At 44.1% G+C, this 24,163-nt stretch overlaps 2 protein-coding genes across 3 annotated transcripts in view; one reads left to right on the top strand and one right to left on the bottom strand.

Annotated features, from left to right (window-relative positions):
- Positions 1-701: 701 nt before the first annotated feature.
- On the bottom strand, positions 702-3,755 carry LOC115199748 (zinc finger BED domain-containing protein 6). Of its 2 annotated transcripts, none has more exons than XM_029762155.1 (3): positions 3,651-3,755; positions 2,785-3,129; positions 702-2,667 (listed from the first exon to the last, which is right to left on the bottom strand). In XM_029762155.1, the coding sequence occupies exons 2-3, from the start codon at positions 3,119-3,121 to the stop codon at positions 1,055-1,057; spliced, it is 1,950 nt and encodes a 649-aa protein (XP_029618015.1). In that variant the 5' UTR covers positions 3,122-3,129; positions 3,651-3,755; the 3' UTR covers positions 702-1,054. The 2 variants fall into 2 exon arrangements, with proteins under 2 accessions (XP_029618015.1, XP_029618008.1); XM_029762148.1 differs by lacking the exon at positions 3,651-3,755 and adding an exon at positions 3,437-3,493.
- A 12,296-nt stretch (positions 3,756-16,051) lies between these two features.
- The window catches only part of LOC115199739 (serine/threonine-protein kinase WNK4-like), a 75,813-nt gene continuing 67,701 nt past the window's right edge, over positions 16,052-24,163 (top strand). The window contains exon 1 of the mRNA XM_029762135.1: positions 16,052-17,416. Coding sequence (XP_029617995.1) covers positions 16,694-17,416 — 723 coding nt within the window. The 5' untranslated portion in view covers positions 16,052-16,693. The remainder of the gene's footprint in view (positions 17,417-24,163) is intronic.

The following is a 24,163-nucleotide window of genomic DNA, read 5'->3' as shown; positions in this document are numbered from 1 at the left end:
CAGAAGCTCAACAGGATTCAGAGCAGTCTTCCAGGATTTTTTTCATAGTAAAAACTTATCACCCCGACCAAAATGCTAAGTATTCTTGTACACATTTTACAGTGGTCTTCCCATTGAGCTTACATTTACTCACCTGTTGTCATTTCAAACTTGGGCTCTCGAGTGGCACAGTGATCTAAGACACTCCATCTCAGTGCAAGAGGTATCACTGCAATACCTGGTTCAAATCCAGGCTGCATCACATCTGGCTGTGATTGGGAGTCCCATAGGGCAGTGTACAATTGGCACAGTGTTGTCTGGGTTAGGCCATCACTGTAAATATGAATTTCTTCTTAACTGACTTTCCTAGTTAAATAAAAAAACAGTGGAATGCCTCCAAGCAATTTCCCCCCATAATTTACAAGCATGAACCTATTCAAACGCACATTGCCCTTTGTAAGTGTCAATTGTAAGTCGTATACCAGATACAGACTTCCTTGTCTGACTTGCATACATCACTATTGTACCTCCAATGAAATTGCCATTTAGCATCATCCTCACCTGCATCAATAGGCAGTGATAAACCATCATTAGTTAAATATTTTCTTGACCTTAAAAAGCATCAAGAGAACCCCATACGTGGTGATATGAATGTGAAATAACATCAATTGCACTTTGCACAACAACCATCACGATTACATGACAATGCAAAATAGTATTCAGTGATTTTTTACAAATGTTTTATATATATATTTTTAACACTTATGGTGATGTATAGGCAATTTTGAATTCAGTCCACCCAGTAATAAATAAAATGTAATTGCGAGCCATAAACATACACCCAGGTGTGCCAGGTTGTTAGGCTGTGCAGCATTGTCCTCTAGTGGTCAAATGGCCTCCTGACAAATGTTCAAAATGTAAAAGACCGCTTCTCTTTAAAAACAAAGGCAATTTTAACATACTTTATACACAAACCAGGAAGAATACAATACAATGCATTTTGTACATTTAATAGTCCTATGTTACATACAGGCCAAACAGCATGAGAAGCACTGTGGATAGTATTCTGCTTGTGCTATACTAGACCTTTATTCAACAGCATTATCTGCTCTACAGCCTTCATACTCAGGCAACTCCTCTTTTTATTGAACACATCTCCAGCTTTGGTGAATATGCGTTCGCATGGCACAGACGAGGCGGGAACGCTGAGGTATTTCCGAGCCAGCTGGAACAGGTGCGGGTACACCTTGCAGTGCTTCTCCCAGTAGTGCATGGGGTTCTCCACTCGGTTCAGGTACGGGTCACTGAGGTAGTGTTGTACCTCCACCGCTGCATCCGCCGTGCTGCTCTGGACGCTCTGTGTCTCGCCCACTTTACTGTCAAACATCTCCCACAGACCCCCGTCGTGGGACTTAGACGGAGATGTTGCCATGGAGATGGAAGCGGTTTCCATTGCCCAGGAGGAGGTGTGGGGTGATGTCGGCGAGGGTGTCGTCGACCCGGTGGTGGACGGTGGTAGAATGTCGTCCTTGTCCGGATTTATCCGGATTAACGAGGCGCACTCGGAGGTGAGGAGCTTCACCGCCTCCTGAGCGTAGCCTTGGTTCCCGAAGGCCAACATTTTGAAGCGCGGGTCTAGGAGAGCAGAGAGAGCCAGGATTGGCTCGGTCTCCACCATACTGCAGCTCGTCTGAAGCTCCCTCTGCAGGTTAGACGCCAGCTGTGTAGCCGTAGGGTGTATGATGGCACCGTGCTTCTTCTCAAGGGTTATCTTCAGCATCCGGACAAGAGGAATGACCTTGGAGGCCGAGACGCGTTTCTCTGAGGCGAGCTCAGCTGTGGCCTGGTTGAAGGAACCCAGCACTCCGAGACACTGGTGGATGACCTCGTAGTCAGCAGATCCCAGAGGGATGATGTCCGTGTCCAGGGTGCTGAGAGCAGCAGCCACAGACTCCCTCTGGTCAAAGATGCGTTCCAGCATAGAAAAGCTACTGTTCCATCTCGAGTCCACTTCCGGGATCAGCTTCTGCTCCGGCCTGCCTAGCTGCCCCTGCACCTCGGCTAACCTCATCTCTGCGTTCTGATTCGACTTGAAGAAAGCCACGATAGCCCGCGCTTGGGAGCGGATGTCCTGCAGCTCCAAAGTAGCCTCCATGGACCTCTTAATCACAAGGTTCAGGACGTGTGCAAAAGAGGGCAACTGGAGGATTCCTAATTTCTGAACCGTGGCTACCATATTTTCGCTGTTCTCTGTGACAAATGCAGCGACCCTACTGTGGAGGCCCCAGCTCGCCACCAGTTGGTTTTTGGCCTCCTCAATGTGGATCACTTTGTGGTTTTCAGGCAGCTTAGAAATCCCAAGGAGGAAAGTGGATAACTGGGCATTTTCTGCTACCAAATGCCCTGTCACTGAAATGTAACTGTGCTTGTCTATAGATGTCCACATGTCCGAAGTCAGGCTGACAAAGTCAGAAATTACCATCTGAGATACAACATTATCATTGATGAATTCACACCGAGACCCCACCATTTTCTTCAGCGCTTGCTTGTTTGGAAGATTGTAGCTTGGGTCTAGCTTTTGGACGAAAGCAGCGAATCCCTCTTCCTCGACAACTGAAAATGGCTGGGTGTCTTTAACCAACATGTTGACTAGGGCATCATCCAGGTCCTCTTGTCTGGTGGTCCTGACTGTGAAATAAAACAGCATAATCAATTCAAATTGAATTAGATGTACAATTAATGCTAATCTAAATATAATAATTGATTGAAACAGGATGAAACCCAGCTATTCTAAAGGAAACATACCTTGGATGTGGTGTCCAGCAGCAGCACTGTTTGTAAACATTGAGTTTAATCCTGTAGTACCAGAGAACGATGAGTGGACTCCAGAACTACTAATTATTGAGTTTGAAAACGTTGAGTGGACTCCAGATGTTGAATTGCTTGTGCTTGAGTGGGCCCCAGATGTTGAGTTGCTGTACCAAGCCTCGCTTGGGTGCCTTGATCGTAAGTGCCTTAACATGGCGGAGGTGTTTTTGTTGAAGCTAAGCCGTTGTGAACAGAGGGCGCACTGGACCTTATTGGGTGTCACTAGAGTGAAGTGATCCCACACCAGTGAGAAGGCTCTCTTAAACTCAGTCATCGTCGGACCTGCAAAATAAAAAAGAAACAACTTTATCAATCATCTTGCCGCAGCAATGTAGTAAACAGATCGAAATTATTTGGGTTGCTGATGGGAAACAACTTTTAATGGGTGCAAATAATTAGGCTTGTGTGAGCTAAGTGTAACGTTATTAGACAACGTGTAGTGGGCGTGATTTACAATACGAAGGAAAAACTGGAAATCTAGCTAACGTTACATTTCTACGAATCTGAACAGCGCTTGTGTGTAGCTAGCTACATAAACCTCACACAGGGCAGAAAATGAAATAAAAAGGATCAGGATTGGAAGTCACACCTTCAGCTGACATGATGGGGTTCACACGTCCAGGTCTGTACTAGCCATAGAGATCCATTCTAATGCTATGGTGCTAGTAACTAGTTAACGTTAGCTAGCTGTGTGGGTCTGCTGGACAAGGTAAATGTCGGACAAGTAACTAGCGTAGCGTCTGTTTGGCATCGTCATTTTATTTTAAAACAACAGGAGTGCATGTTTGCAAATATTAACTTACCTTCTTTGATTATTCGTAATTGAATGTAAAATATATAGTCATTTGGCGCTGTGTGCTTCTGAGCGCGCGATTTGATGATGTACGTAGCAGAATTACGTCACCTCCGTTTTTCGAACCGCTTACTGCCAGCTGTTTTGACCGACCGTGTGGGTGCGTTCGAGCTTATGTCAAGTCCGATGGTCACCGCCTTTCAAAGTGAGTTACATTATGGGGATAACATTGTCCGACTTGCGCCTACATGTCGACTGCATGAACTTTACAGAAATAATGTGATCAAAGGTCATTAAGTTTTGACTGCAGTGGACAGCAAGTTTCTGCAGTTGCTCTTCACCAACTTCATCCTGCAGCCATCGCCTGAATTATGGCAAGCTCTAGTGTCAACCAGTCATTACAGTGTTGTTGTTTGACCCACCTGAATGTGACCAAAGACATGACTGAAACTGTAATTGATTGTACAATGAACACACATATGATTTCAGTTTGTGAGTGTGTAATATGGGGGTTGGAACAATGTTTATTTCGACATTGTAAAGAAAACTTTCTTTATCAACACTTCCATGTTGATCTGAGCCTTGCTGTTGGAAAACCACATGAGTGTCCAACTTTCAGATGTCACAGATGCACCTCCCCTGACTTCACTCCTTGACTTGTTTTCGCCTTACTACTCAAACATGGCCAGTGTCTTTTCTAACATTTGCAAAAGTTGTTTCAAATCTTAGTTTCAAGTTTATTCATTTATTGACATCTATTGACAGTCTGTATTGTAAACTTTTGTCACAGTTAGTCTGTGCTGGGACCACTCATCCCAGACCCTATAGGCTGGGCAATTCCACGATAATGGAATTAGGCTTTGACTAAGATTTTTCACTTTAAAATGTATTCCAAACAAAAATCATTGATTTCAAAGTTTAACAAAGCATACAATTCTATGCACAAGGACTACTTTGAACAATTTGCACAGAACATTTCACAAAAGCACATTCACTGGAAGAGTTGTGCAGATGCAAAGTAACAGAATGATAGTAAAATCTCCCTCAGTTTTTTATGCGACCAGATTTAAAAAATATATATCTGCTCTGATTAAAATTCAAAGATGTCTGCAGAAACAATGGGATGTCAGCTATGACATGACACCTTGAGTTTGAAAACATTTATTTTGGATATTGAATTAGAATAGGTGAAGTGGATTTACATCCGGTAACGGAATTAAGGTAACAGAATTACATCATGGGTCGCTGATCTGTACTATACAGAAATGCATTATTATGGAAAGGAAAATGCTACAGCATGCAATGACATTCTAGATGATTCTGTGCTTTCAACTTTGTGGCAACAGTTTGGAGAAGGCCCTTTCCTCTTTCAGCATGACAATGCCCCCGTACATAAAGCGAGGTCCATACAGAAATCGTTTGTCGAGATCGATGTGGAAGAACTTGACTGGCCTGCACAGAGCCCTGACCTCAACCTCATCAAACACATTTGGGATGAATTGTCGTGAAAAGGGCACGACAAAACCTATTCCCCCTCAGGAGACTGAAAAGATTTGGCATGGGTCCTCAGATCCTCAAAAGGTTCTACAGCTGCACCATCGTGAGCATCCTGACTTGTTGCATCACTGCCTGGTATGGCAACTGCTCGGCCTCTGACCGCAAGGCACTACAGAGGGTAGTGCGAACTGGGCCAAGCTTCCTGCCATCCAGGACCTCTATACCAGGCCGTGTCAGAGGAAGGCCCTAAAAATTGTCAGACTCCAGCCACCCTAGTCATAGACTGTTCTCTCTGCTACTGCACGGCAAGCGATACCGAAGCACCAAGTCTAGGTCCAAGAGGCTTGTAAACAGCTTCTACCCCCAAGACATAAGACTCCTGAACACCTAATCAAATGGCTACCCAGACTATTTGCATTGCCCCCCCCCCCTTTTTACACCGCTGCTAATCTCTGTTGTTATCATGAATGTCACTTTAATAACTCTACATTCATGTACATATTACCTCAACTAACCGGTGCCCCCCGCACATTGTCTCGCTATAGTCTCGCTATTGTTATTTTACTGCTGCTCTTTAATTACTTGTTACTTTTATTCTTATCCATATTTTTTTAAACTGCATTGTTGGTTAGGGGCTCGTAAGTAAGCATTTCTCTGTAAGGTCTACACCTGTTGTATTCGGTGCATGTGACTAATAAAATGTGATTTGATTTGAACGCTGACTGCGAGCCAGGCCTAATCGCCCAACATCAGTGCCCGACCTCACTAATGCTCTTGTGACTGAATGGAAGCAAGTCCCCGCAACAATGTTCCAACATCTTGTGGAAAGCCTTCCCAGAAGACTGGAGGCTGTTATCACACCAAAGGGCGGACCAACTCCATATTAACGCCCATGATTTTGGAATGAGATTTTCGACGAGCAGGTGTCCACATACATTTGGCCATGTAGTGTAGCTTTCATTTGACACACAATTTGATATGCTCCTATGAACTTCATGTTGGTGCTCACGGGTCCTTTTAGATGGACATGACCTAAAGCTACGCCTTGTAAGGCCGATATATGATGACTCTATAGTCAATGTTACAGATTGGCTAATGGAAAACGCTGCCCTATATTTTTCTACTAACCTGGGCTGTTTCCCAAAAGCATCTTAAGGCTAAGTTCGGGAGGCAGCGCTCAGGATGGCCTCTGAGGACCAATCTCCCCCGCCCTCACTGTGCTATCAAAATCATCATTTTTTATTGCATACTCTAATAACCTATGAGATACACCTACGCAGTGCTATTCCATACATGCATGCTACAGCACATTCCATACATGCATGCTACTTGAGCACCGTACACAACTCTTCAAACAAGGTTTTACCTATTAGAATCAAGTGCTTCATTCTATATCTAGAGGACTCCTGATATCTCCAGGAGTGATAATTATAAATGTTGTCTTCATCTGTTGTCTAGTACTGTCTTTTTGCTAGCTAGGGCCGTCTACTTTAAGTGCTGCCTGTCTTCCCAGTGTCCTACTTGGTGTGTGAACTGCTGACTGCTCATAATTTACAGATAGTTGTTGACACATTGACCAGGATCAAGGGGCAGGGCAATTTGTGACATGTTTTGGTAGGGGGTGGTTTTATCTATTTTCTGAGTGTATATAACCATCTCAGTGGGCTTCATGCTATTGCTAGTTATTTACATATTCTCATTTTGCTCTTCTGTAGCTTTGTCAACTATGTGTGTGTTTTCTATACCTGTTCGTACCTCTCTCTGTAGACTTTAAAGACGCTCCCCACCCCTTGGCTTCAACCAACCCTTCTAATTGAGTGTACCCTGCGCGCACAACACATGTAATATTCCGGGTCTCTGGCAAAGTTTGTAACTGCCGATCTGAGGTCAAGAACACCGATTTCATCTCAGCCTATGCTGCCCTTCTTTCCCCTTCTTGCCTCTCTTCACCTCACCCTTTCCCAATCCCCTCCAACTCACAAGGCAGGCAATACGCTTGACTTCATCTTTACTAGAGGCTGCTCGCCTACTAATCTCACTGCAACCCTGTCACCCTTTTCTTCAACCCTAACCACTCAGCCCCTACCCAGATGGTCATGCACCGTCGCAATCTTCGTTCTCTCTCTCTGCCACTACTCTGTCCTCTTCTAACCTATCATCTCTCCCTTCTGCTAAATCCTTCTCCCTCCTGTCTCCTGATTCTGCCTCTTTGACCCTACTTTCTTCCCTTTCCGCATTGTCGTGTCTTTGGGTCACCATTAAACTGAAGACATGTTTATCAAAATAACTCCCTGTAATTATTATCACGCGATTAAACTGATTAATCGTTTAACTATAATTAACTAGGAGATCGGGGCACCAAGGAAAATATTCAGATTACAAAGTTATAATTTTCCTAATATAACGTTCCTATATTATAATATTATATTATAGTATAGGCTGATTATCTTCTGGTTTAAATGGTGTATTTTACCTCGCGTCCAGTCTCATTCCAAACGTCGTAAATTGTTGTATCTGCACGAACCCAGCCTTTACTAAGAGTCATCCATACATCAATTGTCTTAACATAATTTATTTACTAAACTAAGTAATTCACAGAAAGCATACAAACAGTAATTATCGTCACAAAGAATTGGTAGAGTAATGTGCCCTAGTGGGCTAAACAGGCATGGCGGCCTGTTACACAAAGGGTCATAAAAGGTCAGCTGAGGAGGCACACAGGGTTCATTAATATTAACAATTGATATGCTAATCCTTTGCACATGAACGCTCACTCATTCGGGAACAATTGCAATCAATATATATTTACGCTCAGTGTGTCGTCGGGATCCTTGTTGGAGAGTCGTTCTGTTGGAGAGTTCTCTCTCCCTCTCTCTCTCTCTCTCTCCCTCTCTCTCTCTCTCTCTCTGTTAGAATGGATCTTTCAAAGCGACATTCATTAATGTCGTCATAGAATGGATGTTTCGTCGGTCTTCGCGTTCAATGATATAATTTCTAGCTGCAGACTTAATTAATATCAAAGACTTGTTCTTATTCTGTCGGTATCGATAGTCTAAAAGTTAACCACGTGGTATAGTTCACTTTCAGTAGAGGAATTGGATGGTCAAACCTATTGGCCAACTCGCAATGGAGTGGAGGCCTAGTCTCAAGAAATAACTTCTAGGTGGGGTTTTATATGTGAACGTAGAACAGGCTTGTCACATGACGCCTTGTCCTGTCTGTGTCCCTGGGGGCGTGCCGATGACCGATTTAATCTTTGAACATAAATACATTCTATCACATTAACATCAGTACACAGCATCTCAATGTATCACAAATAGCTTTATCCTTATTAATACATTCTATACAACCATTTGGATGCAAGTCCCATAGCTGAGGCTATTATATAAACAGTTTTATGCTAATATGGCTATATTGTCTCTTCTGAGTATCACAAAATTGTACCAAGCGGACCAGTTCGTAGCTGGATTCTTCACCAATCTTCCATACCTTCTCCAGAACATAAATGTTGTTCGGTTCCCCAATTCTGTGAGTTGGAAGAATTTCCTGTGTCGCTCTATGGGCCATGTGGCAAGAGATTCTCCTCTGGAATTTTACCACCCCTTCACACAGGGCCTGGGTGGGGGGAGGTAGGTTGGGGGATGGTGCAAGGGGGAGGGGGTCAACTGTCCTCCCTGTACTCAAAGAGGGCAACGTCATGACAGCATCCTATGACTCGCACTGTCTCCTTTTCTCCCGGCCGGCTCTGCCCTCCCCTCCTGCTCTGTGGCTGAGTGACCCATTGCGAGCTTACAGAACAGGGCTGCGGACCGCTGAGCAAAAATGGAGGAAAACTAAACTTCCGGAGGACCTGATTCAGAGGACCATACTACCCATGCTAGATTACGGAGACGTAATTTATAGATCGGCAGGTAAGGGTGCTCTCGAGCGGCTAGATGTCCTTTACCATTCAGACATCAGATTTGCCACCAATGCTCCTTATAGGACACGTCACTGCACTCTATACTCTTCTGTAACTGGTCATCTCTGTATACCCGTCGCAAGACCCACTGGTTGATGCTTATTTATAAAACCCTCTTAGGCCTCACTCCCCCCTATCTGAGATATCTACTGCAGCCCTCATCCTCTACATACAACACCCGTTCTGCCAGTCACATTCTGTTAAAGGTCCCCAAAGCACACACGTTCCTGGGTCGCTCGTCTTTTCGGTTCGCTGCAGCTAGCGACTGGAGCGAGCTGCAACAAAAACTCAAACTGGACAGTTTTATCTCAATTTCTTTATTCAAAGACTCAATCATGGACACTCTTACTGACAGTTGTGGCTGCTTTGCGTGATGTATTGTTGTCTCTACCTTCTTGCCCTTTGTGCTGTTGTCTGTGGCAAATAATGTTTGTACCATGTTAGGTGCTGCTACCATGTTGTGCTGCTGCCATGTTGTGTTGCTACCATGTTGTTGTCATGTTGTGTTGCTACCATGCTGTGTTGTCATGTGTTGCTGTCATGCTATGTTGTTGTCTTAGGTCTGTCTTTATGTAGTGTTTTGTCCTATATTTTTATTCAATTTATTTAAATGTTTAATCCCAGCCCCCGTCCCCGCAGGAGGCATTTTTCCTTTTGGTAGGCCGTCATTGTAAATAAGAATTTGTTCCTAACTGACTTGCCTAGTTAAATAAAGGTTAAATAAAAATTAAATAAATAAAAATCATCCTTTCACTCCCTCCTCTCTACGTTCTCTTCCTCTGTATCCGCTGCTAAAGCCACTTTCTACCACTCTAATTTTCAAGCTTCTGCCTCTAACCCTAGGAAACTCTTTTCCACATTCTTCTCCCTCCTAAATCCTCCACCCCCTCCTCCCTCCCTCTCTGTGGACAGCTTTGTCAACCACTTTGAAAAAAAGGTTTACGACATCCGCTACTCAGCCTATTGAGTCCCCTGGTCTCACTCACACAGAACTATCCTACGCCTTGACCTCGTTCTCCCCTATCTCTCCAGATAACATCCTGCGACTAGTGAGGTCTGGCCCGCGACAACCTGCCCGCTCAACCCCATCCCCTCCTTCCTCCAGACCATCTCTGGAGACCTTCTCCCATTCCTCACTTCCCTCATCAACTCATCCCTGAACCCTCTGACTTCAAAACGGCCCGAGTTGCTCCATTCCTCAAGGAACCAACACTCGACTCATCTGACGTCAACAACAATAGACCTCTATCCCTTCTTTCTTTTCTTTCCAAAATACTTCAGCATGCTGTCTCTGATGAACTTTCTCGTTATCGCTCTCGGAACGATCTTCTTGGCCCTAACCAGTCAGGCTTCAAGACGGGTCACTCAACTGAGACTGCTCTTCTCTGTGTCACGGAGGCTCTCCGCACTGCCAAAGCTGACTCGCTCTCCTCTGTTCTCATCCTCCTAGATCTATCCGCTGCCTTTGACACCCTGAACCATCAGATCCTCCTCTCCCCCCTCAGGGCTGGGCGTCTCAGGCTCTGCACACTCTTGGATTGCATCCTACCTTGCAGGCCGCTTCTACAAGGTGACGTGGAGAGGATCTGTGTCTGCACCACATACTCTCACTACTGTGTCCCACAGGGCTTGGTTCTAGGCCCTCTCCTCTTCTCTCTATACACCAAATCACACGGCTCCGTCATATCCTCACATGGTCTCTCCTATCATTGCTATGCGGATAACACTCAACTACTTTTCTCCTTCCCCCCCTTCTGACACCCAGGTGGCGACATGCATTTATGTGTGCCTGGCAGATATCTCAACCTCGACAAGACGGAACTGCCCGCTCAAAGAACTCTCCATCATGGTTGACAACTCCACAGTGTTGCCCTCCCAGAGTGCAAAGAACCTTGGCGTGACCCTGGACAACCCTCTGTCGTTCTCTGCAAACATCAAAGCAGAGTAGAGTACGACCCTACCTCACACAGGAAGCGGTGCAGGTCCTAATCCAGGCACTTGTCATCTCCCGTCTGGACTACTGCAACTCGCTGTTTGCTGGGCTCCCCGTGTGTACCATTAAACCCCTGCAACTTATCCAGAACGCTGCAGCACCCCTGGTTTTCAACCTTGCCATGTTCTCTCATTTCACCCCGCTCCTCCACACACTCCACTGGCTTCCAGTTGAAGCTCGCATCCACTACAAGATCATGGTGCTTACCTAAAGACCAGCAAGAGGAACTGCCCTTCCCTACCTTCAGGCTATGCTCAAACTCTACATCCTAACACGAGGACTCCGTTCTGCCACCTCAGGTCTCTTGCAGTTCCCGCTTAGCCCACTCCAAACTCTTCTCTGACCTGCCACCCCAATGGTGGAACCTGCTTCCCCTTGAAGCTAGAACAGCAGAGTCCCTGCCCATCTTCTGAAAACATCTGAAACCCTACCTCTTCAAACAGCATCCTCCTCCTCACCTTGACCCCCCCCAAAATATTTAAATTAAAAATTAACCAGCACTTTTACTTGACCCCTTCCCCTTCTAGCTCTCTACTGATAGCTACATTATTGAGGAAAAATCTACTTTCTATGCCTGTGCTGTGATATGTGGTTGTCCCTCCTAGCTATCTTAAGATGATTGCACTAACTGTTAGTTGCTCTGGATAAGAGCGTCTGCTGAATGACTAAAATGTAAGCACTTCCCTCTGGACAGTGGCCCTGCCAGCAGCCTACATTTATAATCACCTGCATCAGGGTCCTGGTAAATTGGTAACCCTTCACTCTGGCTCACATTTTGCCCTCAAGGCCACAGTGATGGCTCACTAATGTATGCCAAGAATCTTGAAGTTAAAGTGTGCAGGCCTACTGAAAACAACACACAATGACGGCCTCCCAAGAGACTCACACAAAATAGTGCTTCATACAGACTCAAAGCAGGCACTAACAGAAATCGCCAGTGAGAGATGTGTTTAGTGTCTATCTAACAATATTGCAATCAAATATGACTTGTTTGTCATGTTCGCATGTCAGCTGATTATTTCTGGCAACATCAAGTTAGGCAAAAGCTAATCAGAATAACAAAACAGACTGGCCTACCTGGTTAAATAAAGGTGAAAAAAGCACTGCTTAAGCTCAGTATAAAACATTGGTTAATAGGGCTTAATGGTTAGTTCATACATCAGTGAAAGCAAACAACAAAGCCACCTAGCCCTGCTGTAGCTCCAGAGTTGACACACACTCCCACATGCTGATGTGTGACTTGTTGACTGTAAAGAGAAGAGTTGTAGATGTAACCCTACTCCATTTTTAATTTTGTTCTGTCAGAGCAGTATAGGCAGACTTTGAGATGCAGCCTTCCAACATTGGTCTGTGTTGTTCCAGATAAGCCCACTAGGTGGCAACATCAATGCATTCCAAGTACAAGTGTGGTTCTACATTACAGTACTATCATTACATACTCCAACAAGAGCAGGGAACATATGTCCTTCATTTACCACATAGGTAGGTTAGGTGGGAATTTCATAGTATTGCTGTCACATACTCAGTTTTATTTGAGCGTTGGTGACCTACAGTAGGAGACGAGGCAAGGATAGGGAGCCATGTATGAGTATTGGGACACAGGTTAGACACCGTAGGCTGCGTTTAGACAGGCAGCCCTATTCTGATATTTTTTTTCACTAATTGGTATTTTCACCAATCACATCAGATTTTCTCATCAGATCTTTTTCAGAGCTGATCTAATTGGTCAAAATACCAATTAGATCAGCTCTAAAAAGATCTGATGAGAAAAGAGCTGATGAGAGTTGTCAAAATACCAGTTAGTGGAAAAAGTATCGGATTTGGCCAGGGATAATATAGGGTATGTGCATAGTAATGGTCATTGGCATCCAAGGAAAGGAGGCCTCTCTAAAAGCCCACTCACTCTGAATGGATTTATCTCTCTTCTGTCTGAAAGAGCCATAGCTTTTGCACTTGCATACAGGCCCTGCTTGAGAAATTGTATGACCGGCGTGCTACTTGTCCATGTTTATTGAGTATGTTAACAACCTGGCAAATTTCACGCAATGCCTTGTTTACAACTGGATTATTGTGGTATTAATAGTCTATGTATTATTATCCCACCTAAGTGCACACTTTAATATTCTGTTCACACTCAACAGTTCACATTGCTTTCCAACTGGTGAGCTTCCCTCTGTGTATGTTGGAATACACTTTCACAGTCTTATGGCAGGCATTTATGAGTATTGCTAAAGCCCTTGGAAAAGTTGCAAAAGCCACTAAGCTTTTAATGTCATATCAATTTCCTTGACCTTCAAAAAATAGGACCTCTGTTTATTATTCCCCAGCCTCCTGCCCCCTACCCGTGTCAGCTAAAGCAGAAAAGAACAGAGCGTATTGCACTGCCTGCCTCATGACGGGGAGATAAACAAACCATACAGCAGCAGAGAGAGCAGACAGAGAAGGGAGGACGTCGCGCTGCTTTTTAGCTGGAATTGTGAAGAGCGCTGCGATTAGCACGTCGTCTACCGTGTGAACCATTTCCATGCTGTTTCATGGGGATTTTTGTGCTACTCCTCTTTTCTGGAAAGATGACTTGGCAGAAGCTCTCATCAAACATGAGTGATTAGCACCTGTGGGTGGCCGTCTGCTGCATTAGGAGCAATGTGTTCCTGCAGATAAGCTCCCCCTCTGACTGCTCCTCTCCCCTGTTCCACACAGCCTCTCTGTGAAGCTCATGTGACAGGTGGGGGACGGCTAGTTTAAGTCTCCTGGCAGTGGTAGTGAGGGCTATATCAGGTGCTGGGACTTGAGCTATCTATCTCCACGGTGCAAGCTCTTACACACACACACACACACACACACACACACAGGCGTACACACACACTCATGTACACACACACTGCCCTCTGTGTTTACAGTAGGCTAGAGGGCGATACACACATTTAAATACATGTTGTATGTTACAGTGACAGGAGGGGATAAACAAAGAGTCACTGGCCCTCTGTCTGTCTGTCGGTCTGTTTGTGTTTTACAGCGGCAGGCTGAGCACCTTCATCAGTGTCTGTGTCAGGGATTGTAAGCATATGGCAACACACACCGGTCTACCCAGGAATCAAAGCCGTAGCACATGGTCTCACTGGCTGGGGAGACACTGACTGGAACTTCCCTGGCTGGAATCCTTAGTATGAGGGGAATGGGGTCAGTATATCGCACAAGTCAACAGTAAGGTGTATGTGGCACTAGGCTAATGTGGCCTGCAATCACTTGGCCACACAACGCTAAGCCGCTCTCTCCACTTCGTCCCGGAACCCTGCTAAGGCCTCGGTCCGTGTCAAGGCCTCGGTCCGTGTCAGGGAGTTCACGTTAACCCTGGAATGGCCTGACACTCTAAACCTGGAATGGAGGAAATGTGTGTGTCTGTGGTGGAGAGTGACTGATGACGATAATGTACCTACTGGGAGTGTTTTACATATCTATTCTTAAGCTTTGAGTGATATGCTACTACTGTGCTATATCACAAGTAACTGATGAGAATTTGTGAGATGTGTCAAACAGACATGAATAAACCCCCTTTGCTATAACCACTATGCTACTACCCTTCCTTGACTAAATCTGCACACAACCCAACCCCGTATTACTGAGTTCATCATCAGGCAAAAAGGGAATACTTGACTGGTGAGGACACTGTTGTAAACCTATTTTATAAGACAGTGAAACCTCTTTCAGTTTATCTGTATTGCTTTTGTCTCTGTGATTTCATTTCCTATTGAAGAGATTAGGTAGGTACAGCCTAGATTTAGATGGTCAGCTGTCTTTGGCTTAATCCAGACTTCTTGATGAAGCCTATTTCTACAGTGCCAGGATGGCAGGCTGCCAGGCAATTTTAGTCTGTTGCAACTTGACGTTAAGATGGATTCATTCATTTTGCTGTAGTCATTATCTCCATTTGTATCCTACCCACTATTTCAAGTAGTTCACAGTGCAACATTATGTAACATTGCTAAAGATAGTCACCACAGATAAGCGGATAGCTCCTGTTCTGGGAGCAATTACCTCAGTAAAACAGTTATTATTAAGTTAATATAAGTTTAGATGACTTGTCTTCTGTCATCGTAATAATGACCTTACAGTAGGCATATGGTATAGCACAATATACAGGATAGCCTACTGTAAGTCCAACATTCTAAACCAAGAGCTGGAATCTTAAGCCTTGGCACATTGCCAGAATGCATTCATATCACACTTGGACCAAGATTCCACTATTAGGCTACCTTGAATAGTAAGTTTGCAAGTACTACTGTACAGTATGTTTAGGCTACTACTCACCACAAACTAACATCTTTCTAATTTCAAAGTCAACTTCATTAGAATGTTTTATTTTTTTAGCAAACGTTAACTATGAAAATATATACTGAACAAAAATATAAACGCAACATGCAACAATTTCAAAGATTTTACTGAATTACAGTTCATATGAGGAAATCAGCTAATTTAAATGAATGAATTGGACCCTAATCTATGGATTTCACATGACTGGGAATACATATATACCTTAAAAAAATGGGCCTCGATGCAATATTTTTGAGCATTCAAATTACCATCGATAAAATGCAATTGTGTTCGTTGTCCGTAGTTTATGCCTGCCCATAAAATAACCCCACCGCCACCATGGGGCACTCTGTTCACAACGTTGACATCAGCAAACTGCTCGCCCACATGACGCCATACTTATGGTAGAGAAATTAAAATGTAATTATCTAGCAACAACTCTGGTGGACATTCCTGCAGTCCGCATGCCAATTGCACGCTCCCTCAAAACTTGAGTGAACTGCACATTTTAGAGTGGCCTTTTATATTCCCCAGCACAAGTGCACCTGTGTAATGATCATGCTGTTTAATCAGTTTGTGGATATGCCACACCTGTCAGGTGGTTCGATTATTTGAACAAAGGAGAAATGCTCACCCACATGGATGTAAACACATTTGTGTACAAAATATGAGAGAAAGAAGCTTTTTGTGGTATGGAAAATACGCTTTTTGTGTGTATGGAAACTTTCTGGGATCTTTTATTTCAGCTCATGAAACCAGCACTTTACATGTTGCGTGTATATTTTTGTTCAGTGTACATTCACGGGAACTATAGCTTCACTACCTATAATAGTCTAAGGTTGCAGGCAAAACACAGGATCCGAAATGTGGTTTTTGGGGTGGAGCCCAATGCCCATGGAGCGTTCGAGCAGTCTACGCGTTGTTGATACACATTTAATCCACATTGGGAGCGAACAGTTTGAAGACTTGCGACCAGAGACAGTTTGAGGAATACTCGGATTAATGTTATAAGAGCACATTTATTTTTCGTCTGTTTATGAGCAAGACCACGACTAAGTAAATTATATTTGGCGGATTTAAACAATCACTTTTTACTAGGGAGAACTCGAACGACCTTCATTCAGGTTGAGGTGTAGAGATTTGTCAGCACACGTTGATTGTTAAATAGTTTTTGTATTATTAGCCAATACTTATTTGTCTCATTTGGTTTTCTGTAGCTTTTTGCCTGTTTTTTTATTTTTCGAAATAATCCACATTCCCTGCAACCTACGTTGTTCCCTTGTCCAGTTTTATGTTTTTGAATAGCCTTCATTCGGATTTGCACTATCCACTAGTTGGGACACAAGACCCACCTGTTGCGTTTCGCGGCAAAACTCATAAAACAGAAATGTCACAGCTAGAGGTCGACGTGGCCGGACTGGGTTTCTCCAAATTACCTGCTGGGTTCGATGCCAACTCCTGCTTCCCTGGCCGAATACCACCAAGGCGAAGGAGACACTCGGCAAACTCCAGGAGAAACTCGTACAGGTTGAGCAAAATAAATACATTGGATTTGGAGCCTGAAGTTTACGATGATGACCCTCTCTCCAAAACTCACTCCTGGTCTGCTGATGATATTTTAGCCGAAACAGCGGCAGAGGAGAAAAAGGTGGACTCATCAGTACCAGCCTCACCTGTCTCAAGCCCGAGCACGTGCTCACCTGGTACCCAAGCATCAGACCCCAAACCACCTCTTGATACCTGGGACGCGCCACAGCCCAGCTCGCAAGCACAGGGCACAAGTACAGATTCCGAGGAAGAAATCACTGACAAAAAGGTCATTTTATCTCGCGCTCCATTTGAAAGAAAACGGGAGCAAGAGGAAAAGGATGAAATTGAAACCAAAGCCGTGGCGACGTCACCTGATGGAAGGTTCCTCAAATTCAACATTGAAATTGGGAGAGGGTCGTTTAAGACGGTGTACAAAGGCCTGGATACGGAGACAACAGTAGAAGTGGCATGGTGTGAGCTGCAGGTAAATAATTAATCTGCTATGTTTTGTGTACAGATGGAGAACTCAAAAGAACACATCATTATTCTCTTAATCTTAATTAGGCCACTGCAAACAATTGTTTACAAAGGCTTTGGCTCAGCCAAGCAAAGTTCTCTCTACATTGTGGAGTGGGTAACGTGTGCTGTCTCGTTTAATTAACTGGGTGCTCTACTATATGTGCCAATGATTTCAAATGAAATCTCAAGTTCAAGAACGTTGGTAAAAGGAGACATAAACATAAAAAAGGACAAACATGAAAAAAAGGACAAAAAGACATCAGCTCATTTCACTTCTTTATTGTCGGGGCAGGCTAATGTGTTTAGGCATTTATGCCTTCATCAGATCTAGAAGTGTGCTAAATCCATATTTTTTTTATACAAGTGTTTAGGTGATAATTACAATTGCCCACACCTTCTCTCGACATTATCAGCTGCTCAGATAAGATGCCATACATGACTTCATTTATAATCTCTGCTCTTTTGTTTTAGGCCTATCAGTTTTTCTGCTGTTATTGAGACCCTATGTGGACCTATTCAGTTTAAAGCTCTCAAAGTAATCATACAAATAGCCCTATAAAGGACACCGCGTTTCCACACATGGGCGTCTTACATACAGTGGGTTTTGATCAGAGGCGCTTGCTCTTGAAAATGCTTCGCTTGAAGTTTGCCTGAAGGAGAGTAGAGCAAAAAATGTTCTACAGCTCTGCTAGCAGAGTTCTCGCCGCTCACCTTCCCACAATCACCTGCACATTTCTCTGCGTTCCCTTGTTGAAAATTAATGGGGGCAGAACTTCTCCTGCTGAAGTCATTCAGCAGAAGTTCCACCCCCATACATTTTCAACAAGTACACACAGAGAAATGTGCTGGGGAAGGTGAGCGCCGAGAACCTTGCTTGTGGAGTGGAAGAAAAAGTTGAGTTGTGCTCTACTTTATGCAAAGCTTTGGAGCGAAGCGAGGAGGCCCAACTCTGGTCGAAACCCACTGCTAGGTGGTTACAATTTCGGAGGCCGAAAAAATAACTGCCGAAAGATTCTTAGGGGGGGGTACTTCTTTCCCAAAATCATGTTACTGAGGGCAAATAACCAATCCATAACTCCTTGTCCGCATTGTATAATGTGTGAATATCTGTACTTCTCCAAACTGGCAAACCTATAACTCGGCTGTGATATAGATAGTGGTAGGAAGCGTGTCTTGCGCGCTGTCTACCACAGCAGAGTTATCAAGTGATTTGAAATGTCTTTGATAATTGCAGACAGAAACAACATTGATTGAATCAGTGTGGGCCCAGTGGGTAGGAAACAGTTGCCCCACTTAGTTTTCATATGCAGATCACCTGCAGCCAGACATATGTGCAGGCAAATTTAGTGCACAAGGAAGCTGCCATTAGCTGAGCCTTCAGGAGTTGTGTAGTAAGGACATTTTATGATGTCTGATAATCGAAAACAAACATTGATGTATGATTTTAGTTGCAATTTAAACAGATCTCCACAACTGAGTATCAACATTGACGTTGAAGCAATTTAAAAATAGCAAAATCAGTTGTAGGCCTATTTTCAACTGGGAGGCATATTATACGTGTCTTTACTTACTTTAACCCGTTCATGAAGGGCGCTGTGCTGTCACTGTTAATGCATATAAAGCCTATGACAAGGGGTGAGGTTGGAATGTTTTTCTATCATTGTTTCCCTGAATGCACACTAACAATTGACACAATTGTTCTGGGGTGGAGTGGAGGACTTGGCTGTCATTGTTAGCATACATATACCCCAAGGGATTTCAGTCCAGACCAGATGGGGGATGAGAATGGTCTTAATGATTGTAAAATGCTTGCATTGTCTTAATGATCGTTTCTCGCTAATTGTCACAATCCCCATGACAAGTGGTATCCTAGCAGCTGTGCTATGACTAGGAAGTGTGGGCAATGGGGTAAAGTGGGAGGTTTGTTGGGGATGCATTACAACTCTTGATAAATACAGATGAAACAAAGCAAAAATTAAAACAAAGTCTACCCTCAACAAAACAGACTTGGTTTGCTTCTTTGAAATCCCCTCCTTGTGCCACTTTCCATGGCCATATAAAATCCATATCTCTTGGACTTTTCCTCTCTCTGTCTTATCTCTGTGCACTGATTGAACTTCATGCTGTCTGTGCCCGTGTAAGGGCAGGATATCTGGTTTACCTATCCATGGCAAGGCTTGCTTGCATGTTAAAGCCTTCACTAATCAATCAAAACCTTTAGACACTCATTAAAATGACACAGTTAAAGAAGACTAGAAATTGCTTGAGATCTTGTTCTCAAGAACACACATACAGCTGTGTTTCCTTTTTCAAGATGTCAGTGGGAATCAGACCCATCTTTTTTGCAGTACACATGAAGTTCATATTTATTTTTTATTTAACTAGGCAAGTCAGTTAAGAACAAATTATTATTTACAATGACGGCCTACCCCGACCTAACCCTAACGACACTGGGCCAATTGTGCACCACCCTATGGGACTCCCAATCACGACCGGTTGTAATACAGCCTGGAATCGAACCAGGGTCTGTAGTGACGCCTACAGCACTGAGATGCAGTGCCTTAGACCACTGCGCCACTCAGGAGCCATATTGAGTGACCTTTTACCATGGCCAATGATTCCTAGATACTGCTTCCATGTACTGAGGAAAAGCCCTTTTCATGCTGAGAGTACCAGTACATTCTGTAATCTATCTATGTGTGACCTCATAGTGGGAAAGCTGAACCTTGAGGTGGTGCTTGGGACAGAGAGATGAGTGGTAGTGTTACACTCAGGGCCTGACTGTCATCCTGCCTGGCCATTTCTCTTTTCATTGAGAACCACTGGCGCCAGCCAGCACTCAACCAGAGCTGCTTCTCTCACCCAAACTTGAGCAATACTAGTTTAGAACAGATACACAGCAAGCAACTTGTTATTACATGTATTTGTAAAATCTGCAACAGTCATTCATTCACAGAAATGCTTATTACTGAGACTGACTGCCTCGCCTCCCGTTTATCTTCTTGCAACACTTGCCCAAGATCAAGATTACTCACACCAAAGTGACATTCATTTTGAAGTTTTTGTCACATGCACAAGTATAGTAAAACCCCTTTCTTGCAAACTCAAAACTAATATCAGCATAGCTGTGCCCAGGAGTTCCACCACCCTAGAAGACAAATCTATTAAATCTGTGTTTCACTCAGAAATTATTATGGTAAAGCAATCAGTGTTCAGGACAGATCCACCATCTTTAAAATGACTAACTCACCTTAATCTCCCCCAATGTCCCCCATCAGAGCCTTCACTGACAGCTTGCAGAGAGTTGTTTATAGCAGCAGCAGGCCCCCTAGCCAGGCAGCAGCCATTGTAACAGGAGCTGCCCCAACCCTCCAAGGTGCAGCTGGGAAGCTGGAGGGAATAGCAGGGACCAGGAGGCGTCATTCTAAAACAAGCCACATGATATAGTACAGGGGAGTGAAAGGCGGCAGAGACTGTCTTTATGAAACAGGTTTTGTGCACTGAAAGACAGTTGGTTGTGCTGCACTGACCCGTTGAGTGTCGAAGTTAGTTGGCTACAGGGTTTCCAAGCAGGATGAGCAAGGTGCAGGGAGTCAGCCAACTTGGTTGAACAACCTCCTCAGCAATCAATCAAATACATTTATAAAGCCATTTTTACATCAGCAGTTGTCACAAAGTGCTATACAGATACTCAGCCTAAAACCCTAAAGAGCAAGCAATTCAGATGTAGGAGGAAAAACTCCCTAGAAAGGCAGGAACCTAGGAAGAAACCTAGAGAGGAACCAGGCTCCTAGGAGTGGCCAGTCCTCCTCTGGCTGTGTCAGGTGGAGATTATAAGAGCACATGTAAATTAAGGCCAGATTGTAATTCAAGATGTTCAAATGTTCATAGATGACCACCAGGGTCAAATAATAAACAGTCGTTATAGAGGTTGAAGCAGTTCAACACCTCAGGAGTAAATGTCAGTTGGCTTTTCATAGCCGAGCATTCAGAGGTCGAGACAACAGGTCTGAGAGAGAGAGAGAGAGAGAGAGAGAGAGAGTTGAAAGAGCAGGTCCTGGACAAATTAGCACGTCCGGTGAAACCGGTCAGGGTTCGATAGTGGCAGCACGACTGGGTGGATTGGGGACAGGGACAGGTAGTCCTGAGGCATGGTCCTAGGGCTCATAGAGAGAGATTGAGGTTGCGAGAGAGTTCTGACTCCCTGGCCTAAAACAAATCGCACTGTGCATAATTACAAGGTCTCTCTCTCTCCCTCTCTCTCTTGGAAGTCCTGTAATGGCCCTTGAGTTCCTACCTCCAGAGTAACTAACTACATGAGTAAACCAGAACAACAACCTGCCCAGGCCATGTATAGTTACTGTGTGTGTGTGTGTGTGTGTGTGTGTGTGTGGTGACCTTTACCTGTCCTGTGTTTGTTGGGCTTTTCTGTTATCTTTTGTTTGCTGTACACTTCATACACTGGGAAGTTCAAGGAGAAGCCCTGCACAGTGGAATGTCACCACAAGATTGATTGTAGCAGCACCTGGGTTAGGGTTGTGTTGTTGTTTTTGGGAGGTGAGGGGGTAAAGCACATGAGGCCTGCCATGAATATGTTCTATGTTGTTGTGATGCATTTGATTTGTCATAGCAGTTGTTTATGATTCCCATTGACATCTGTTATGTAAGTATTAAGACAGCGCTGGCCTTTTTGACCGAGGCTTCAGGTCAAGTGTTGACATAATGTCCTCTTATGAGGTATGATTCCATCAAAAATAGACCAATGCTTATTTAGGCAACACTGCCTAAAAATATAAAATCCGTATCTCTTGGATTTTCCCTTTCTCTGTCTTATCTCTGTGCACTAATTTAACTTCATGCTGTCTGTGCCTGTGTAAGAGTAACTCAGTGCATAATATAGAGAAGATATCTGGTTTACCTATCCATGGCAAGGCTTGCATGTTAAAGACTTCTCTAATCAATCAAAACCTTTAAACACTCATTAAAATGACACAGTTAAAGAAGACTAGATATTGCTTGGGAGATCTTGTTCTTAAGAACACACACATACAGCTGTGTTTCCTTTTTCAAAATGTCAAGATGTCAGTGGGAATCAGACCCATGGAGAGAGAGGTCGGTTATACAAAGTATGAGCTGAACTAAATGAACCCTCCCTTACCCCACCTCTAGAAGAAAACAAGGAGGGCTTTCAGGCCAGAACTGACATTAGCTGTAAAAGCATTTGCCATACTAAACATGAGACTAGGATTTATAGACCCCAGACTGAGGCCAGGAGTCCATTGAAGTGTCTCTCAGTCCCTCCTTCACTTGAATAAGCGTATTCCTGTGCCACACTAGGTGACGAGACTTGGTGACTAGTCTGGAACTTCCCTGTCTGGTAGCCCCTAATAATAAGCGTCCTTTACCCCTATATATTTCCCAAACAAAGATTTTTTTTTCCCTCCCGTTGTGTTACTGTTCTCCAGGGGACACATTCTTCTGCTGCTCCAGCTGGATCCTTTTTTTCCCGTCAGCCTTTTCCACTTCAGAATGTCGCTCTTACCGCCTGTGGAGTGATTGAGCTAATCCGACTTGCCCTCTTCATTTATTTTACCCACAATACCCAGTTGAATTAGCCCTGATAAATTGCTGGCGGTCTCTACAAGGGCTACCATGGTGACGGTGGTCTGCTCTGACCCCCCCCCCCCCATGACAATCCCACACCCCATCCCTAAACGTGTGTAAGCCAGACAAACACTACCGTACTCATGGGCCTTCAGCGCAGCTAATGAGACTGCCCAAGGCTACCGGTAGTGATGCCACCGTGGCCACTGCTGACTACGTGGCTCTGATCAAGGATAACACTGACTGGCTGACTGACTGACTCAGCCTCTCAGCAGGCTTGCCCCCACACCCCCTGTCCATTCATTAACATGCAGTTTAGCGCTCATAATGTTTCATTGCCTTCACTGAGTGTGAAGTAAAACGGAGGGGAGCACTGCACACACTCAAGCAGCACTACATTCATTTGGCTCTGGTTCATAAGCTGTGCTAACTGTAGAAAAAAGCAAACACCATTTAATTAAAACTGGCTATATTTAGGGGTCAACTGGTTTAATGGGAGTGCTGGCCAACATGTCCAGATGACTTGGATGGAGCCTGCTAGCAGGAAAGCCAATCATCTCTCCTTCACCTGGGGCAGATTCAGTTTGCACAATGTTACATAACACTGCAGCCATAGAGGTAGAACTTGATTATAAATGCAGATAACTTCTATGATATCTATCATGCAGTGCTCTTAGTACTGAATATAGTCCTCATTCATCTGACTGCTTGATTGGTCGTGGCTGGGTTAGGGGTGGGAGGTGGGGCAATTTTGGTGGGACAAAGTAGGTGGGAACTAGCTTTATCTTTATGTCTGTGTTTTATGAATGTGTTGACGACAGTCCCCCTTACACAAGTCATTCTCTGTTACGTTTTGGGAAATGGGGCTTGGATGCCAGTTCTCATGGGGAATGATAATGGACACTGACCCTGTCCGTTCCAACTCATCCAACACATCCAATAAATACAGTGCCTTCGGAAAGTATTCAGACCCCCTGACTTTTTCCACATTTTATTTTGTTACGCCCATATTCTAAAATGGATTAAATAAAAACCTCAGCAATCTATACACAATACCCCATAATGACAAAGTAAAAACAGGGTTTTAGACATGTAGCAAATTTATTCA

The sequence above is a fragment of the Salmo trutta genome, chromosome 1 (genome assembly GCF_901001165.1).
Source record: "Salmo trutta chromosome 1, fSalTru1.1, whole genome shotgun sequence".
Taxonomy (NCBI): domain Eukaryota; kingdom Metazoa; phylum Chordata; class Actinopteri; order Salmoniformes; family Salmonidae; genus Salmo; species Salmo trutta.
Note: the sequence above shows the minus strand (reverse complement) of the source record. Positions and strands in the feature narration are given on the sequence as shown.